Genomic DNA, 18,522 nt, shown 5'->3' with positions numbered 1-18,522 from the left:
CGTTCTGCAAACGCAAAAGGGGTGACAACTGCTGCCCTAACAGATTTTTACCTAGCTTAGTGTTGGGGTTCTTTTCTAGATGAAGGCAAAGTGGAAATCCTAAAGATGGCCAGTATGTTGAGGTGTGGCTGGCTAAAGGAGAAAGTCTCGACCTGATCCACCTAAGTTCTGGTGGTGCCAAAAGCAGGCGTTAGTGAAAGAGCTGCCCAGATGGAAGGCTGGGCTTGATTATGAACCTAGACATTTAAATTCATTCAGCATACATTAAATTAGCGAATACTATGTGTCAGATGCCACATTAAGAGACGAGAGTATAAAGATGTAGAAGTTCTGACTTCTAAGGAAAGACAAGAAAATCTAATTTTTACCCAAATACAAACAATAGAGCCAAAGGCAAGGAGGCTCCCTCTGTGTGGGATGGCAGTAGAGGGTGCACAGAGTAAGAACTGCAGTTGAGCTGGATCCAGAATGACACAAAGAATTTGCCAGATATGAATGGGCAAGGGAAAGACAGTGGAGACATCATACATAAAAGGTCAGAAGAGTGAAAAAAAAAAAAAAGAATCCTCAATAAACTCCACTGACTTCTTCAGCTGACATTAATTAAAAGGGCGGATAATGGGAGAAAGTCCCCTTGGCACAGCATAGTAGGCACTTTAATTTGCCCATCTCCGCCTCGGCCCTCGCCTGTGTGCACGCCACGCTCGCACAGCACTGCGCCCAGCACGCTCTTCCAGCCTCCCTGCCTTCGCACAAGGCTCTGCTATTCTCACCTAGTTACCAAACAATAATGCAAAGTCTACTCTGGTCTTCCTTGGATAGAGCTTATTCCTTGAGGTCCCAAGATGCCTTTTATTGGCATGTGTTTTGTACCATGACTGCTCTTCTCAATGACCAGTTCTCACCCACTGGACCAACCATTTAAGGCAGTATGTTCACCACCCTGGTCTCTGTTCACTCAGAGCCTGGACAGATACAATCATGCAGGGTTTGCTGAGTGAACAAATGCATGAATGAACACTCCTTTTTCTGGAGCAGTCCTATGTTCCACCTGTAGAAGGGAAATCTAGAACAATAACCTTTTGGGGAGTCAGAAAGATCAAATGGAAGATTTATCAGGCAGAGAATTAGAAGTCCTGGGTTCTAGTCCTTACTTTACCACCAGACAGGCAGGAGTATTTGCACAATCTACTTCTCTGGGTCTCAATTTTTTTTTTCTTTCTTTTTTTTTAAGGATGCACCTGCGGCATATGGAAGTTCCCGGGCCAAGGGTCAAATAGGGTCTGCAGCTGCCAGCCTACACCACAGCCACAGCAGCACCAGATCCAAGCCACATCTTCAACCTACACCACAGCTTGCGGCAATGCCAGATCCTTAATCCAATGAGGCAGGCCAGGGATCAAACCCGTGTCTTCATGGATACTATGTTGGATTCTTAACCCACTGAGCCACAAGAAGAACTCCTCTGTGTCTCAAATTTTAATACCTGTAAAACAGGGCATGGAAAAAATGATGTGGGTATGTTTACAGTAATTCTCATTTATTGAGCACTTACTCTGTGGCAGGCACTGTAAAAATGCCTTCTTTATGTCATTTAATTTTCATTTGTTCCTTAGGACATTCCTAGGAATTAGGCATTTTATCCTCATTTAGGGATAAGTACAGTAGTTTCAAAGAACTTGCCCTAAGCAACATCGCTAGTAATTGGCTGAAAAAGGGAGGGGTCCAAATTAGCCTGCCTCTATAAAATGTCCACTTTCAAATACTAAGTCATAAAATTTAAATGTGAAACCTTAGATATCTTAAAAGAAATTGGACCTTCTGAAGCCATACAAGAGTACTAAAAAATGGCGGTGCTTGTTACTTTTCTCAGAGAAGGAGCTGCCTCGTGGTGGCAGGAACTGGGTGACAGGTACTTGGAGATGCACCAAACATAGCCCTGAAAGGGGGAATGACCTTTTTAGAGGAAAGGTCTGAGTCTAGAGAAAGACAGAGAATGTAGGATGAGATGAAACGGAAAGGGAGGCCTGGCAGAAAAGCAAGGGAAGGGAGAGGCCAACAGAAGGGGAGCCTGCGCCGTGCTGCGGATGAACGTGCGGGCTGGACGGAGGGAGCGTGAGGACGGCGCCCAGCGCCGCTAAGGACAGAGCTGCGGGAGGCAGGGGTCACGCTGGGAAGAGAAGGGTCCAGCAGGATGGCAATTCCAGCCAAAACCGGGAGATGGGATGGGACGACCTTGCTTCTCTAAGAACTGAGCTGGTTAAAAGAGAGAGCTCAGCTGGGCCGGAGGGGAAAAAAAGGGAGAGACATATGAAAAACGATGACCCCACAGGTCTGAAAGGAAGAACCTGCAGACTGAAAGAGAGGTGATGACCGGGAGTGCCTGGAATGGAGCGTTTAATGCTTTAAACCTGTGCCAAGCTGAGTAATGTGGGATTGAACTTGTGATTTACCGCAGCTCTGGGAGAAATTAGTCTCTGTATCACTGGCAGCATAAACAAACATTAGTGATGCTAAGTACTATTAATACTGAAAAGACCTAATTGTGCGTAGTACTTCGGCGTTTGCAAAGCATGCTCATGTGGATGACTTCACTGAAATCCCATGACAGTCCGGGTATCTTCACTCTCTACATGGCAAAATTAGGCTTAAGTGCCATCAAATGATTTACCTCCAGCCAGGAAATTCCAGGCGGACCTGGGGTTGGCACCCAGGTCTTCTTGTTCTGGGGTCCAAGTTCTTTACGTTGGAATAAAATATAGCCTGTGCCTTTAACAGACTTACAGCTCAGGAGAGCAAGAACAAAGGCATAGAAGACAATTACGCAGGGGAGTCTATACTATACTCCAAAAGAGTGGAGTTCAGGAGAAGGAACAAGTTTGGGGGTGGCTGGAAAAAGTCTGAGGTAACTGTAGGCTGGATGGGAGAAAGGGACCACTTAGCAAAGCAGCAAGGCAGCAGAGAAAGCTCAGAGCGTGGGCTTTAGAGGGATGCGTTACCTCCCCAGTCCTTCCCCACCAGCATCGCAGCTGCAAGTACAATCATCTAACAAATATTTACGCTGAGAGTGTGTGAAATGCTGAGGATCCCAGGGTGAACAAGATCTACACTCCAGGATTTTACTCTAGGATAAGAAGTATCAGGGTTGCTCGCTGTGGGGAGGTGTGTGGGGGGTGTCTTCTGCTCTTTTGGAAAAAGGGGATGTTCTGTCCTCAGAGTGAGGCCCCAGGCCACAGAGAAATGCAGGAGTTCCAGTTTTTCAAAACTTACTATTTTCCAAAAATAGAAGAGGACTCTGTTTGCCTCTCCTTTGGCAGGTGATCAGAAAAGGTCAGAGCTGAAAAGGGAAAAAGGAGCATTAAAGTGGCTATTTCACAGCAGTCATGGTAAAAAGAAGCAGCATGGGGGTTGTGTTTAGCACCTTACTCCACAATTTTATATTTACCCTCCCAATATCCAAGCTCCATTGTGCACAGAAAAAATGCGATATGGGAACACAGTGAGAGAGTCTGCAAAGTGCTGAAACAGCATACCTGGCAGCTGCTAAAACAAAACTTCAAAGATTTTCCTTCTTTGAAAAGCCATCAGGCAGGATCCCACCCACTCCCCCTGCTAGCCACAGCTTCCCTGGGAGCTGGTACACATAACCACTTCCGCATGTTTGGCTCTGTTCCCCAGGGCTATAGCAGCTCTTAAAGCCAAGTCAGCACTGCCAGCCAAGCAGGTGGGGGCCCGGGGGCTGGGTAAGCGTAGGGAAGCAAGACCTCTCCCCAATATCTAGTCATGGCCATGTCTCAGGAAATAAAATGGTAATGCTGGGATCTGTTTTAAAAGTCCTTTCCTTTCGGTCAGCCCAGCTCTGATTGGTTAGACACTGGTCATTCAGAAGCTCTGAGCTTTTGAGATTCCCAAGGCACTGGAATATGCCCTCCCACCACCACAAATTAGTTCAAGAACAGCATCTGTGGTGAATCTCTAAACAAAAGAGGCTTGACATCTACAAAGAGCCTAAGAGGATAATCAAGAATATGCCTTCCTTTGTACTTTTTTTTTCCGCTGACCAAGTTTGGGTCTTTATCACATCTTCTGGGTCAACCACCTTGTCCGGTGCTGCCCAATATGGTAGCCACAGCCGCATGTGGCTTTTTTGAAATGTGGCTAGTATGACTGAAGAACTGAATTTTTCACTTTAATTTTAATTTAAAATTAAACCCCACATGTTTACATAGCATTTAATTATATTAGGTATCAGAAGTAATCTAGAGATGATTTAAAGTATATGGGAGGATACGTATAGATTATATGCAAATACTATGCCATTTTATTGGTTACATGCAAATACTATGCTGGACTATAGCAAATTCAAGTTTTGCTCTTTGGAACTTTATGAATTTTCTTCCTAAATATTTCAACCTGTAGATGCAGACCTGTGGATACCGAAAGCTGACTACAAGTCTATCAAATAAAGGACAATGAGGAGAGGGGAACTACATAGAGAACACCAAGAGCCTGAAGCGTCAACCAGTGTGAACAGGCTGGAGCAGAGGGAGCTGTCCTACACTGGGCTGTCAAAGACGGCAGGCGCCCTTTCACTCATCAGCTCCTTCCAGGAACGGCTCTCAGGACTGCTGAGGGTTAGATGGGGTGGGGAGGGGAGGGGAAAAGGAAGGGCCTCTACCTCTTCCAACACTCCCCTGCCCAAGAAATCGAAGGGCCTTTTGCTTGTAGGGCACTTTTTACCTTGGATATTAGAAAGAACTAAATAGTGTTCAAAGGAGAAGCAATAAGGACCTGAGGACTTGGAAAGGCGGCTGTGTGAGCTCTAGACTCACTGGAGAAGAAGCAAGGTTTTTTCCCCGAGCGTTTGGATCACTAGGATAAGAAGAGCCACAAACGTCGATTCTCTGGGAATTACAATGTGCACTTAGCCAGAGCTTCCTCTGAATTATCTTTTAGTAACATCAGTGCAGTGGATAAGGACCAGAAGGAAGACAGAGCCTACTGACACCTGCTTGGGATGTCATCAGGGAAGGTTATAGAAGGGCTGAGTTGAGCTGAGCCCTGTAGAAGAAAAGGTTTGGACATGCAGAGATACAGGTGAGGAGCAGGGTGCCCGCTCATTCATTCATTCATTCACTCATTCTTTTACTTAATATTTGTTCTTTATGTTTAAGTGCCTACTCGTTATGAAGGCATTTGAACACAACAGTGAATAAGACAACTTACACTTTCAAAGGGGAGTGACAGTAAGTAAACAGTAAACTTTTTTTGGCCTTGGCATGCAGCAGCTTGATGTGGGATCTGAATCCCAGACTAGGGATTAAACTTGGGTCTTGGGCCGCAGCGGTGAAAGTGCTGAGTCCTAACTGCTAGACTACCAGGGAACTCTAAGAAAAATACACTATTTTTGATCCATTGAATTTGGCTGCAACTAAATGTGTGAAGGATAAAACTGGAAAGATAGACTGGGTTAGATACAGGTATTTATGTTGAAAATCAGGCCACGTTATTTTTCGAGAGCTTGTTTGGAGGTTCTAGCAGGGGAGCGCAGCTACTCGTGTACCCTTGACTGAAGAACGGTCCTCCTCCATCGGGGGTGGTCGGCCTCTTCCACCAGCTTTGGGAGGGACACACCGGGAGCGGTAAGGGAGGAAGGGGACACCCGCCTAGCCAGCCAGAGCAGCCGAATCAACCCTGGCGATCAATGGGGTGACAGATGTTGCAACCAGATCGCCCTCACATCCAGGTCAAGTTAGTTTTTGATTTTGTTTCTGTGGTACATTGGAAGGTCTTTATTTCTTCCTTAAAAATTTTGTTTTAATTATCAAAATTAACAAAATATCAACAAAGAAAATCTTTAGAATAAATAAATCAGAAGATTTAGCCTTGAAAGGTAGAAGCCCAATTGTACCATATTTCCAAGAGGTATTATTCTCCAATTCATCTTTGTCTGTATTTTGCTATCTTTTTTCTATAATTTCTCATTTAGCTGTGACCTGAAGGACGTGGAAAGTATGATTAATGATGCTTAGTAAGTCCCCAACATCAATTTTTGGAACTTTTAGTTATATAAACTGAAAAACCTCCTTTACTGTTAAAGCCAGCCTGATTTCAGCTTCGATCATTCAAAACTCAGTGTTTTGACTAACACATTCTATCAGCTGGACTGGTTCCTATTCACTGTCCCTTGAAAATGCCTTACACACCTTGTACATCGTCTCTTTTTCCGCCCCCCTCTCCTTTTCTGCACCTGTCTGTGACCTATACATAATCTAAATCTGAATTTAAACCCTACTTTCAACCTCTGCAGAGCCTCATCTTTCCACCCACCTTTAGCACCTTCTCTGCACTGTGAGCTCTTCTGAGCACCTATGCCCCTTTTAATCACTCACGCTGTATTTCACATGCAAAAACGAAGTAACTATCCAGGGCAGTCTCATCTATGCCCGCTGAAGGGCAGCTCTAACTTACCGGAGAGTGGAGCACATCTCCCAATCTGCTCCCAAATCCTTGCACAGTGCCAAGCACAAAGACAACGTGCCATCATCTCCTGATTAACTTTGGCTTCTCTGCCTACCCAAGCTCCAGCTGCCCCTTTCTCTTCCGTGACCTTTTTGCCACTTTCTCCAGTGAGAGTGATCAATTTCTCCTCTGAACTTGAACTGCTTATAGCATAATCCTCTTAGTCAACAATTAAGTACATATTGCCTTACAGTAGTACTTGTATTAATAACTTAAATGACTATCAACTTTCCTCCTTGGGGACAGAGACCCTGTCTATTACCTCCTTCAGAGTCAGTCTGGGCCTTGCATTGAGGAGATATTCGGTAACATGTTAACTTTTTTAGAATAACATTGTTTTAACAACTAACAGGTGACGCCATTTCCCAGCTGGAACATTACTTATACCAGTTTCACCTTTCCTTTTTTTCAAATATTTCAATATACTCAATGTTTGGTGAAAAAGGTAACAAAATGCTTCTCTTAGGGGCTTGTATTTCAAATGTCAGTGTTGGGTTTAAGCAGCTAGCAAGATATTTGAGAGCATTAATAATATAGGCAGACTTTTTTCATCTACTCAGCTTTCCTTGATGTAACTCTGTTTCACGAGAACATAATTTGAGTTCCCGTAGCCTTTAAATACAACCTATTTATCACCCCCACCCCCACCCCCACCCCTTATGGTTTCCTTACCCGTGGTGCCAGAAGGGCTGACTTTCTCATCTAAATCCTTCTAGATTATGGTCATATTACTGAGATGCGCCCATATTTCATCTCATCACAGAGAGATAAAACTTCTTTAAAACAAAACAAAACAAAACAAAACAGGCAAAATGTGGTATTGATTATTGGCTTTGAAGCCAAATTAATACAAGTCTTAGCCAGATAATTTATGAAAGCCAAAAAACATCCCTTTATTGCCTCTGAAGCATAAGAATGGTCCAATTAGGACAAGAGCGCCTACCATTACTTATTATGAACACCTGGGCCTGCCACAGGCCGTGACATTTTGAATTCCTAAGCTCTCATACACTGCCTCTCTCACACCTCCAGCCTACTCACATCTCCCAAAGAGCACTTGACTCCATATTTAAATGTTGCCTTTTAAGTTTAGCTTCTCTTAGTTATTTTTCCAGAAGAGCATTTTAATAGTTTGGAATCAAAATTTGAATATACAGATCCTTACTTCACAATAAAAACAAATAACATAAACCTCAGCATTGTGACTAAGTGTAACTTGCTTTCCTGCTATGATAAGATATGACACTGCACATGAGCAATGGCCAATTCCTAAACTCAGTGGTATAGCAATACCATATCCTAAGCAAGTCTAACATTAAGTTTCTCTCTTTTCTGGAAAGGGAACTAAGAGTTATTAAGAATCTATACCAAAACCAGAACTTACACCAAAATTTTGCTCCTCAGAATGGCTGGAGGGATGAGAGAACCTATATTCCTTTTCATACACTATGAGTCTATTATTTTATTAAAACAGATACAGGAAGTTTTTTCCTTCTAGCCTCTTAAATCCTAGGACTTAAAAAAAAAAAATAGGACTGATAGCTGTACTTGGTCAGTAATATGCTGAGTCTTTCAGCAGAAAGATAGGCAGGAGGGAAGGATGGGATCTTTAGCTAAAGGGTCAGGGAAGCCAGCTGGTCATCCTCCTGAAGTCACTGAGTAAGCATTAAGTAAGCTTTAAAAATGGATCATCATCTTGCTGCAGAGCACTGGGAACTACATCTCATCGATGGAGCATGATGGAGGATAATGTGAAAAAAAGAATGTATATGTATGTGTGTGTGTGTGTATGTGTGTGTGTGTGTGTGTGTGACTGGGTCACTTTGCTGTACAGTAGAAAACTGACAGAACACTGTAAACCAACTATAACGGAAAAAATAAAAAACCACTAAAAAAAAAAAAGGTTCATAAGGAGTTCCTGTTGTGGCTCAGTGGAAACAAATCTGACTAGTATTCATGAGGATGCAGGTTTGAGCCCTGGCCTCACTCAGTGGGTTAAGGATCTGGCGTTTCCATGAGCTGTGGTGTAGATCGCAGACACAGCTTGGAGCTGGCATTGCTGCAGCTGTGGTGTAGGCTAGCAGCTGCAGCTCCGATTCAACCCCTGGCCTGGGAACCTCCATATGCCACAGGTGCAGCCCTAAAAAAAAGACAAAAAAAATAGGGATTATCAATATTTCTCTGCAGGAGTCAGAGAGAAAGAAGCAGTATTTCTTCACCACTGAGATTTTTTTCCAAACTCTTTCAGGGCTGGTAAACAGGTTGGAAAAATAGAAGATGACAGAGATGTGAGAATTACACTGGATTATGAATTAAGTAACTCTGATATAATTCCCTAATTCTAGAGAAAAGGCATCTCATTCAGCTTGCACTTGGATCTTTGCCATTTGGTCCTCTTAAAATCAAAATAATCTTCAATTATGGATGGCTATCAAGTTACAAAGTGCACAGCTAAATAAGATAGGGTCTTGCCTCTAATGATGACTCCATGTATGTGCCTGGGTGCGCATGCGTGTGTTAATCCGAAGGAAATGTATGTTAGGGAGTTTATCGTTAATACTCTGGGAGGGAGAGGAGGAGGCAAACTAAATGAGAAAAATGCTATACCGGCAAACCGCAAAGCAAGCTGCATTTTATTTTGGCTTGCAAATAAGAAAAGATCCCCTTCTTTCACTCCTGATACTGGGCCCAAACATTCCCAAACTTACTTTGCCTGGGCCCCGGTATGATGTCCAGCCAGCTATCTTTGGCACAGTTCCAAATTTTACCAACATTCCTTCATCAGGCGGAAGCCCAATCATTCTGGCCTTGGCACAAACGCCTATGGCATTGAGCTCTCTTGGTGAAGGAGGAACTGCAGAATCTGTCACAGAGCTTGAACCAACACAGAACATAACCCTGGAGAAGTTACACGTCTGGGTGAGTGACAAAGGAGGCAGAGGAACTTCAGATAGAATTCAGGCCTTTATCATTCATGTGCCAGAGAAATGTTTTACTCAAGGGGCAGGAGTGGTGAGAGCTAAGACTCAGGAGGAAAAAGGTCAGGTAAACTTTATTTTATGGGAAAGAAGGAGAATAAGGAGTGAAATATCACTTCTACAGAACTCTGAACAAGAAAGATTTGTTTTGTTTTTAGGCCCCCCCCAAAAGTGGTTTCTTTTTGTGATTGTGCTTTTTGGCTAGAGAGTGTTGTTTATATAACAGGATAAAGTACAAAATTATAAGCTCCAAACTCCTCCAGAGAAAAGCTCTCCCAAAGTTGGACCCCCAGGATGGATGGAAAATATGAGTGTTTACTGGCTGGAACATTGAGCTGCAATGGAAATTTCAACATTCAGAAGATAGCAGAGAGGCAGGGCCTGTTGAGTAGAAAGAAGTCACCCTTCAACAAAGGGGTCAAAGAAAAAGGAAGAGTCTTGTTGGCCCCACTCTGATGCCTTCCCTTCATCAGCTGGAAAGGCCCCATCTCTGTAATGCAGCCCCAGGAGTGCACTGTATATGGGTGACACCAGGTTCCTCTACCCAAGATACTAATATAAGCAGTGAAGCAATACCACTTTCCAAGCAAGTCTAATTTTAAGTTTCTCCTTTTCTCCTTTTTTTTCTTTCTGGAGAGGGTACTAAAAGGTATCCTACATCAAAATTGGCTCTAGACTGGCTACTTTCACATACACAACTCAACTAACAATTTAATGAGGTCAGTATTATTATTATTATTTATTTATTTATGTATTTATTTATTTATTTATTTTTTAAGGCTGCACCTGTGGCATATGGAAATTCCCAGGCTAGCGGTCAAACTGGAGCTGCAGCTGCCGGCCTACACCACAGCCACAGCAACACAGGAGCCAAGCTGCATCTGTGACCTACACCACAGCGCACAGCAACGCTGGAGCCTTAACCCACTGTACGAGGCCAGGGATCGAACCCCATCCTCATGGATACTAGTTGGGTTCGTTACCCGCTGAGCCATGACGGGAACTCCAGTTATCAGCATTTTTAATAGATGGGGGAATTATAGCTCAAAGAAGCTACATAACTTGCCCAAGGTCACACAGAAAGGCAACCCTAAAGTGCCTTCTTCTTTCACTACACCATGCCATCTTGCTAATGGGGATTGATGGCCCCCCTTCCTATAAAGTTAACATGCTTTTAAAGAAATAAAACATGTAAGGGATTAGTTTCAGAATAATCCCCTTAAACAGAGGCAGAGGATGGAGGCAAAGCCTTGCCATTTTTGTAGCTGAGTAATTTTTGCAGAACTATGGGGCTCTCCTATTAAAGCTTACATACTCCTCCTCCTATTCTTTTTTTATTTTAGTAAAAAAAAAAGGTATGCCTTTAAATTTACCATCAAAACAATTTTTGTGAGTACAGTTCAGGAGTGTTAAGTATATTCACACTGCAGTGTAACAGATCCCTAGAACTTTTTCATCTTGCAAAACCAAAACTCTATAGCCATTAAACACTAATTTCCTCTTCTCTATTCCCCCACCCCTTGTCAACCACCTTTCTACTTTCTGTTTCTAGGATTTAGGTAACTTTAGATACTTCATAGGAGTGGAGTCATAAAGTATTTGTCTTTTTGTGACAGGCTTATTTCACTTAACACAACATCCTCGAGGTTCAGCCATGCTGCAGCATGGGACAGGGTTAAATCCTTACATGCTCATCCTGATACTCTTTCTTAATTACCTGTACCACAAAATTTAAATATTTGTTATATATTGCCCAACACCACACCCTAACTATCCCATGTGTATGTGGCTCCTCGCTGCTTAGTGATAATACCTTATCTTCAAAGTCCTTTAGCCTCTACCCAGCACCCAGCTCTAGACTGAGAACATGGGAATACACCCTGGACAGTAAATTCTGGTGGCCCGGGGACTAGTTTAAGTCTAAGTCTTAGTTGTTGCTACTTCCCCCAGCTAACTAACATTACACATGGAAAATGAAAAGATGGGACGTCAGAGACCTGAATCTCCTGCAACATTTGTAAGAAATAATCTAAAAGAAGGGAGGAAAGTATTAGCTAAACTAGAGCCAGAATCTTTGAAAATCTGTTCCAAAAAATTATGTAAAGAAAGGTATCAGGCTACAGTTAATTACTAACGAGTAAGAAGGCAGAGGAAAAGAGTGACGCTAAATACTGACCAAATTTCCAAGATCTGAGGCTTCATAGTGCCCCATTCCCTAGTACCGAATTTCAAGTTCTGACACACAGCTGTTCTCCAAAGTGGAGGCCCCCAGGCCGAGCAGCCCAGGCCCACGACAGCTTGCCCTGGCACAAAAAGGAGGAACGAACTCATGCCTTCAGTCTCCCCCACCTTTAATATCGAGGAACAGACAAATCCCCAGGTTGCGTGTGTGAAAAAGCCAGAGATGGATAAAAATAATTCAATGACAAATGCTGGAAAAACATACAAAGGGGCAGAAGCCAGACATTCGTGGGATTCCCTGACAGCTCGATCCACAAGGAAGGGCTGGACTGGAAAAAAACAGAGCCTCAGGTTCCTGCCAAGCCGTCTGAGGCCCTGTCCTTCCCAAATCATTCCAAGCAGCAGCCAAGATGTTACAGTAACCCTTCCAGGTCTCCTGGAGAACAATGCGCCGTGAACCCACCGAGGGCCCCTCACCTTGAAAGTGCTCCTGCTTGCTGTGCTCCAGCTCCACGTGAGGCTGGCAGCAATGAGGAGAGGCTTCTGCACAACAACTCTCAGCTCCTAACCACTCCCCATGTGCCCAGAAAAACGGAGAGTTAAAAGGCAGCCTGAAAAGTCCTATCCATCTCCTTGGCTAAAGAAAAGCTCAATACCCAGGTATCAGCATCTAGAAACCCAATATGATCACTTTAAGAAAAAAGAGGTCACGAAGGCTTGGTACCTGCATCCTGGAGGCCTGATTGTATAATTCTAAATCGGCCTTGCTTAGAGGCACACCTCAGGCTTCTCAACATGTGACTGTACTTGGCCCTGACTACTCTCTCTTCTGGAGAATGGCCTGCAATTAATCTCACTTATTACCTCTGAAAAGTAACAACAGAAGGATGGCTGGCCAAGTCCAACTGCAGAGTGTCTAGGGAACTGCAAGCTCCATGGCCAGGCCTCAGACTGTCTGGGCAAGGCGTGGGCTCTCTGCCTTCCTCTCCCACAACAAAGCTCCAATGGGGACTCCAGACAGACCAAAGGAACCGAGGGATTTGAGGAGTTGGGCTGAGCTCACACTGACCCAATGGGAGACGACAGCCCTGGGCTACATTTGGGGTGGTTTCAAAACAGCGGGGGAAGAACAAGGTTGTCTGGTGAAAACTTGTGTGATCCATAAAATTGAGAACAATAGCAACGCCACAGGGAAATGAAAAATAACACTATTTGCAGAGTTCTTGTGAGTCACCAGTTTTCATTCCTGTGGCTACCAAGTCACTGAATCCTCCAGGATGCAGATGAAAAGTACAGCCAGCATTGGATTCTCTTTGCATCTTTTTACTGCTCATAGGGCAGTCCCTGGTTTAGTGAAATATGGGAGTTTATCCGCACTAGAATCCACTGATGCTGTTCTCGACGAACAGGTTAAAAGTACCTTTCGTTTACTGAGCACCCTCCGCCAGGGAGATCAAAGTGCTTTGAGGACAACTTAAAAGCTTTCAAAACAGGCCAGTTTATATATCAGTATGCTTACCCAATAAAAAGATTAAATGAATAGTTTAGGGTCACTTAGTGTCAAAACCAGTAATAAAACTCACATTTCTAAGCTACTAATCTCTTATTCATTAAACTTAGTCACCCTAAGGAACAACAAGAGACTAAATAAATATCCACAAAACAGTGACTTAGCAGGAAGATAAACGGGGGCATGGATCTCGGCAGAATGCCTGCTGGAGGTCTGGCTGGGCCCCACATCAGAGGATGGGAACTCTGAGAATTCACTTCGGGCTGCTTTAGGGTGGGTCTCTCTGGGAATAGTGCATGCACCTGGAACTCCCAAGCTGAGCTCCCAGGCTGTACTGGCAACAAGAGGTTATGTGGGGGCAGAGGAAGATTTTTCCAGGGCTACACTGGACTGGAATGAGGCCTGAAAATTGGTCCGCAAGAGAGGGATGTTATGGGTATAACTAACCCCCAAAGGGAAAGACCATGGGCTCTGTGGGGACTCATTTCTGGTGCCAGTGGTTCTGTAGGGGACCGTATCGTGTGCCATCCTACCGAAGCTCATGAGCACAGGCTGGCTGGGAGAAGGCCACCCATAGTGCTGGATCCTAGGTCCTGCCTCTGACCTTGACAGATCCCTTCATCTTTCTAGGTCTCAGCACTAACAGGTGCCACCAAGAGAAGGCTCTAACCATAGCCTTAACTTTTATTCCATACACAAGTATGAAAAATGCTAAAAATCTTTCTCCAAAATGTGTAGTCTTGACATTTTGTTTATAGTACGGAAAATGGTTGCAGTCTTGTCATATAGGTAATATATCCAAGATTGCAGAGAAAAATGTTTTCCATAGAAACAAGGCTTTGATTATACAAATGAAAAGGGAATATTTGGAAGTATTTTGTATGGAAAATAAAGCTCTGTGGTATAAACAGAATTTCTTTTTTACGACTTATGTTTTAGGAATTCGGTTACTCTGTAACTGTAAATCACCAAAGGAAAGACTGCTCCTGTGAAGAGAACTGTATGGGAGGATGTGCTGTCTTCCAAAGTCCTGCCACTTGGTCTTCAACGCATCATCATTCTGAATCGAGATGATTCTTCTCACTTTGTCCACAGTGATCACTGGTATGAAAGACCCTGTACCAGAGCACCGTGGCATGTGCTTATGTTTATGGGGCTTCCTGGGCAGTCTCTGCTTCCCGAAGTAGTTCTTTAAGTAATCATTCCAACACCGACAGATACTTGAACAACAATTAGGTATTTCCTCCATGCCCAAGCCTTCAGTCGCCTCTCCAACCTCAGCGCAGGGCAACATTCTAAGAGACGGCTGGTTGGCAGAGGCTGGCAGTGCTGGCCTGGGGGGAGGGACCTGGTGGGACACCTGTGGCAGAGCTTCTTTATTTAGAGGGAACAATATCTCAGCTGGTCAGAATATTTCACTGTAACATTCTGCTCTAGCTCATCTGACTCAAGGACAGATACAATTAAATCCAAATTTAAAAGCCACTAAAGAAGAGGTACTAAGAATCTGTTTCTTCTTAGGTTTTTTTTTTTTTTTATATCGGGGGACTTAAAATATGGATTTTAAGTCAATACAGTGGTTTCTTCTTTATTTTTTATCTTTATTATTATTATTTTTTCACAGCTGCACCTGCGACATACAGAAATTTCCAGGCCAGGGGTTGAAGTGGAGCTGTAGCGCCACAGCCATGACAACACCGGATCTGTGACCTCTGCTGCAGCCTGCAGCAGCACCAGATCCTTACGCCACTGAATGAGGCCAAGGATGGCATTCGTATCCTCATGGCAATAACGCCTTAACCCTCTGAGCCACAATGGGACCTCCGGTGGTTTGTTTTTTTAAATCAGACATCGCTCACTTTATGGACAGAATCTATTTGAATTTTACCCTCTGCCACTTTGCTCAGCTACGTAAAGGGAATTCCCTTCCTACTTCCCAAGTGAATCTTGTCCAGGGAGGCTGAGTTTAATTAGATAAACTAGATGAAAACACATAAAACAAGTATGTGCTTCAAAAGAAAAGAGTCCAAAGTTACTGAAACACAATATGGAGCAAGGTATAAAAAAGAATTAGGGAGTTCCTGTCGTGGCTCAGTGGTTAACGAATCTGACTAGGAACCAGGAGGTTGCGGGTTGGGTCCCTGCCCTTGCCCGGTGGGTTAAGGATCCGGCATTGCTGTGAGCTGTGGTGTAGGCTGCAGACGCGGCTCGGATCCCGCATTGCTGTGGCTCTGGCGTAGGCCGGTGGCTACAGCTCCGACTGGACTCCTAGCCTGGGAACCTCCATATGCCACGGGAGCTGCCCAAGAAATGGCAAAAAGACAAAAAAAAAAAAAAAAAAAAGAAAAGAAAAGAATTAGGAGACGAGGAGAAAATGTCAAAAGTTGATACATGAAAATGCTGACTATGAGCAAGGATTAAACATAGTACAAATGTTTGCCCTTTTACCCAAACTGTTTCAAAAATTTCTTTTTAAATTGATTTGTCCACAAACTGTCTTATAAGTAAAATGAGACCTTATATTCAAGAACCAGAAGATTAGGACAGGTGGGAAAGGTACCTGACGTACTGGTGTCTGTGCAGGGAACTCAAAGTGAGAATGACTTGCATAGGACCCAGGCTGTCCCCGTGTGACCCAAATGATGGCTCCATGGCCCTTCGCATACCTGCTTCCAGGAGGGGTGGTGTGGCTCTCAGGAGCTTGGGGGTCTGACTGTACTGGCCACATTGGGCCACCAGGACTGATGACAGGCCGCAGCGAGGGGGGAGTTGAAGCACTGCTTCTGTTTATGATGCCACTTGCCAAATTCAGGTTTGTTACCTAGAAATGAAGTGAGGGAAATGATTTTACAGAGTTGTAGAAAAGTATCACTAAAAATATTTCAGGAAAATCAAGTAGAGTCCAGGAGATCCTGACTCTTCTGAGCTGAAACAGTGGCTGTGACAAAGGCAATCATTTAAAGGCTGGTTTCTGTGCATATCTCAGAGCAAAGGTGAGCAGGGGTAGTGTCACATAAGTTAGCAAGTATTTATTCTGCTCCTATTAAGTGCAAAGCACTATACTATGCTAGCTGCTGTGAAATACAAAGACTGAAAAGCAAAAACAGGAGTTCCCTTCATGGCTCGGTGGTTAATGAACCCAATCAGCATCCATGAGCATGAGAGTTCGATCCCTGGCCTCACTCAGTGGGTGAAGGATCCGGCGTTGCCATGAGCTGTGGTTCTGGTCGAAGACATGGCTAGGATCCGGCGTTGCCATGGCTGTGGTGTAGGCTGGCGGCTACAGCTCTGATTTGACCCTTAGCCTGGGAACCTCCATATGCTTTGGGTGCAGCCCTAAAAAGACAAAAGACAAAAGGCGAAAAAAAAAAATAACAACCCACAGCAGGTATTTACTGAGTATTCACTCTGTGTCAGTCAAGGATTAAGAATGAGGCACACTACTTAGCTTTTCTGACCCTTGTTTCCTCATATGAAGGTTGTAAATGCTCAAGAAACTTCAGTTATAAATAATAGTAATTATTGGAGTTCCTGTCGTGGTGTGGCAGAAACAAATCCGACTAGGAACCATGAAGTTGTGGGTTTGATCCCTGGCCTTGCACAGTGGTTAAGGATCTGGCATTGCCGTGAGCTGTGGTGTAAGTCACGGACATGGCTCAGATCCTGCATTGCTGTGGCTGCGGCATAGGCCGGCAGCTGTAGCTCTGATTTGACCCTTAGCCTCGGGCTCTCCATATGCAAAAGGAAAAAAAAATAATAATAATAAATAATAATAATTACTATACAAAGAACTCATTGATTTAGAAGAAAATGCATAGGCAATACAAAAATGGGCACTGACTTCAATAAACAATTTACAAAAAGGACTACAATTAGCCAATTAAACTTTTAGAACTAGTCATTTCCACTGACAAAGAAATGCAAATTACACAGTAACACTTTTGTGTGTTACTTTGACATATAATAAGAAAAATATAGTACCTAATAATGGCAAAGGGTAATATTAGAATTTACTTACACTATTTATGAGACTATTAAATGGTAGAATCTTTCTACAAATAAATGTCAATATATTACCAAAGGTATCCAAATATTTGTACACTTTGATGCTATAGTCTAAATTCTAGGAACTATGCTAAAAAAACAATTGAGATTATTAATGAGGTGACTATTATAGTAGCAGTTACTATTAAGCAGAACTTAAAATGTACAAAGCTGTGTGTAAACGAGCACAATACATGCATCTCACTCAAACTGTCATAATTCTACCGACAAGTACTATTATTAATCCCCACTTCACAAAGTAATAAATAGCAGAACTAGGATCTGAACTGAACCATAATCTTTTTTTTTTTTTTGTCTTTTTGCCTTTTCTTGGGCCGCTCCCATGGCATATGGAGGTTCCCAGGCTAGGGGTTGAATCGGAGCTGTAGCCACCAGCCTACACCAGAGCCACAGCAACGCGGGATCCGAGCCGTGTCTGCAACCTACACCATAGCTCATGGCAACGCTGGATCCTTAACCCACTGAGCAAAGGCAGGGACCGAACCCGCAACCTCATGGTTCCTAGTTGGATCTATTAACTACTAAGCCTAAAACATGTTAACTACATGGATCTGTTAACTACTAAGCTTAAAACATGGGTAGGGAGAGTGGAATCAGAAAAGGATGCTTTGAGAAGCATTTCAAATATAACACACAGGAGGTGCTGAAAAGAGGGGGACTCAAGGCTGAAGGCAGGGTGCTGAGTGGGAGACACTAGCGAACAGTGACCCAAGGAGACCTAAACTCCAAGAAAAGTATCCTCCTATGAAGTGACCCAGGAACTGAACAATTTGGAAATTTACAAATAGAATTATTTGGGATTTTTTAAAAATCTGAAAATTCTGAAAGAAATTAAGTCATTTTTAGCAACAATATGGTATTTCATTCCTAGTTACAGAATCAAGTGACAAGAGCCCAGGGCTGTCTGCACATCAAAGGACCCAAATATTTTTCTTGGGACAGAAAGGCATGTTCCCTAGGTCAGGAGTGACTGCTGGTGTCCGTGGAGGCTAGGGTACAGGACACTGGGTTGGGCCCTCCATTGTGGACCAGTCTTCAGAGGAAGCCTCAGAAGCCAACCTTTGCCCGTCACTTCTGACCCCTTTCTGCCACACTGACAAAAGGGTGGGGAAGACACTGTGGCAGAATATGGCAGTCAGTGTTCTCTGGCCCCCAGCCTCTGAAGAGCCCTGTCCTTCTCCCTGAACCCTGCTGAGGGGCAATAAAGGTCAGGTTCTCAGACAAGCAAACAGACTCCCCATTGGACTGAACTCATCCCGGCCCCAC

The 18,522-nt window shown here is 43.7% G+C and overlaps 1 protein-coding gene across 1 annotated transcript in view; it reads right to left on the bottom strand.

Moving 5' to 3' along the window:
- TTLL5 (tubulin tyrosine ligase like 5) overlaps positions 1-18,522 on the bottom strand; it is a 267,739-nt gene that overhangs the window by 94,979 nt on the left and 154,238 nt on the right. The window contains exon 28 of the mRNA XM_021099539.1: positions 15,858-16,012. Within this exon, the coding sequence (XP_020955198.1) occupies positions 15,858-16,012 (155 nt within the window). The remainder of the gene's footprint in view (positions 1-15,857; positions 16,013-18,522) is intronic.

This window comes from Sus scrofa, chromosome 7 (assembly GCF_000003025.6).
Source record: "Sus scrofa isolate TJ Tabasco breed Duroc chromosome 7, Sscrofa11.1, whole genome shotgun sequence".
In the NCBI taxonomy this organism is placed as follows: Eukaryota; Metazoa; Chordata; class Mammalia; order Artiodactyla; family Suidae; genus Sus; species Sus scrofa.
The sequence above is the reverse complement of the archived record's forward strand: the minus strand, read 5'-3'. Positions and strand labels throughout refer to the sequence as shown.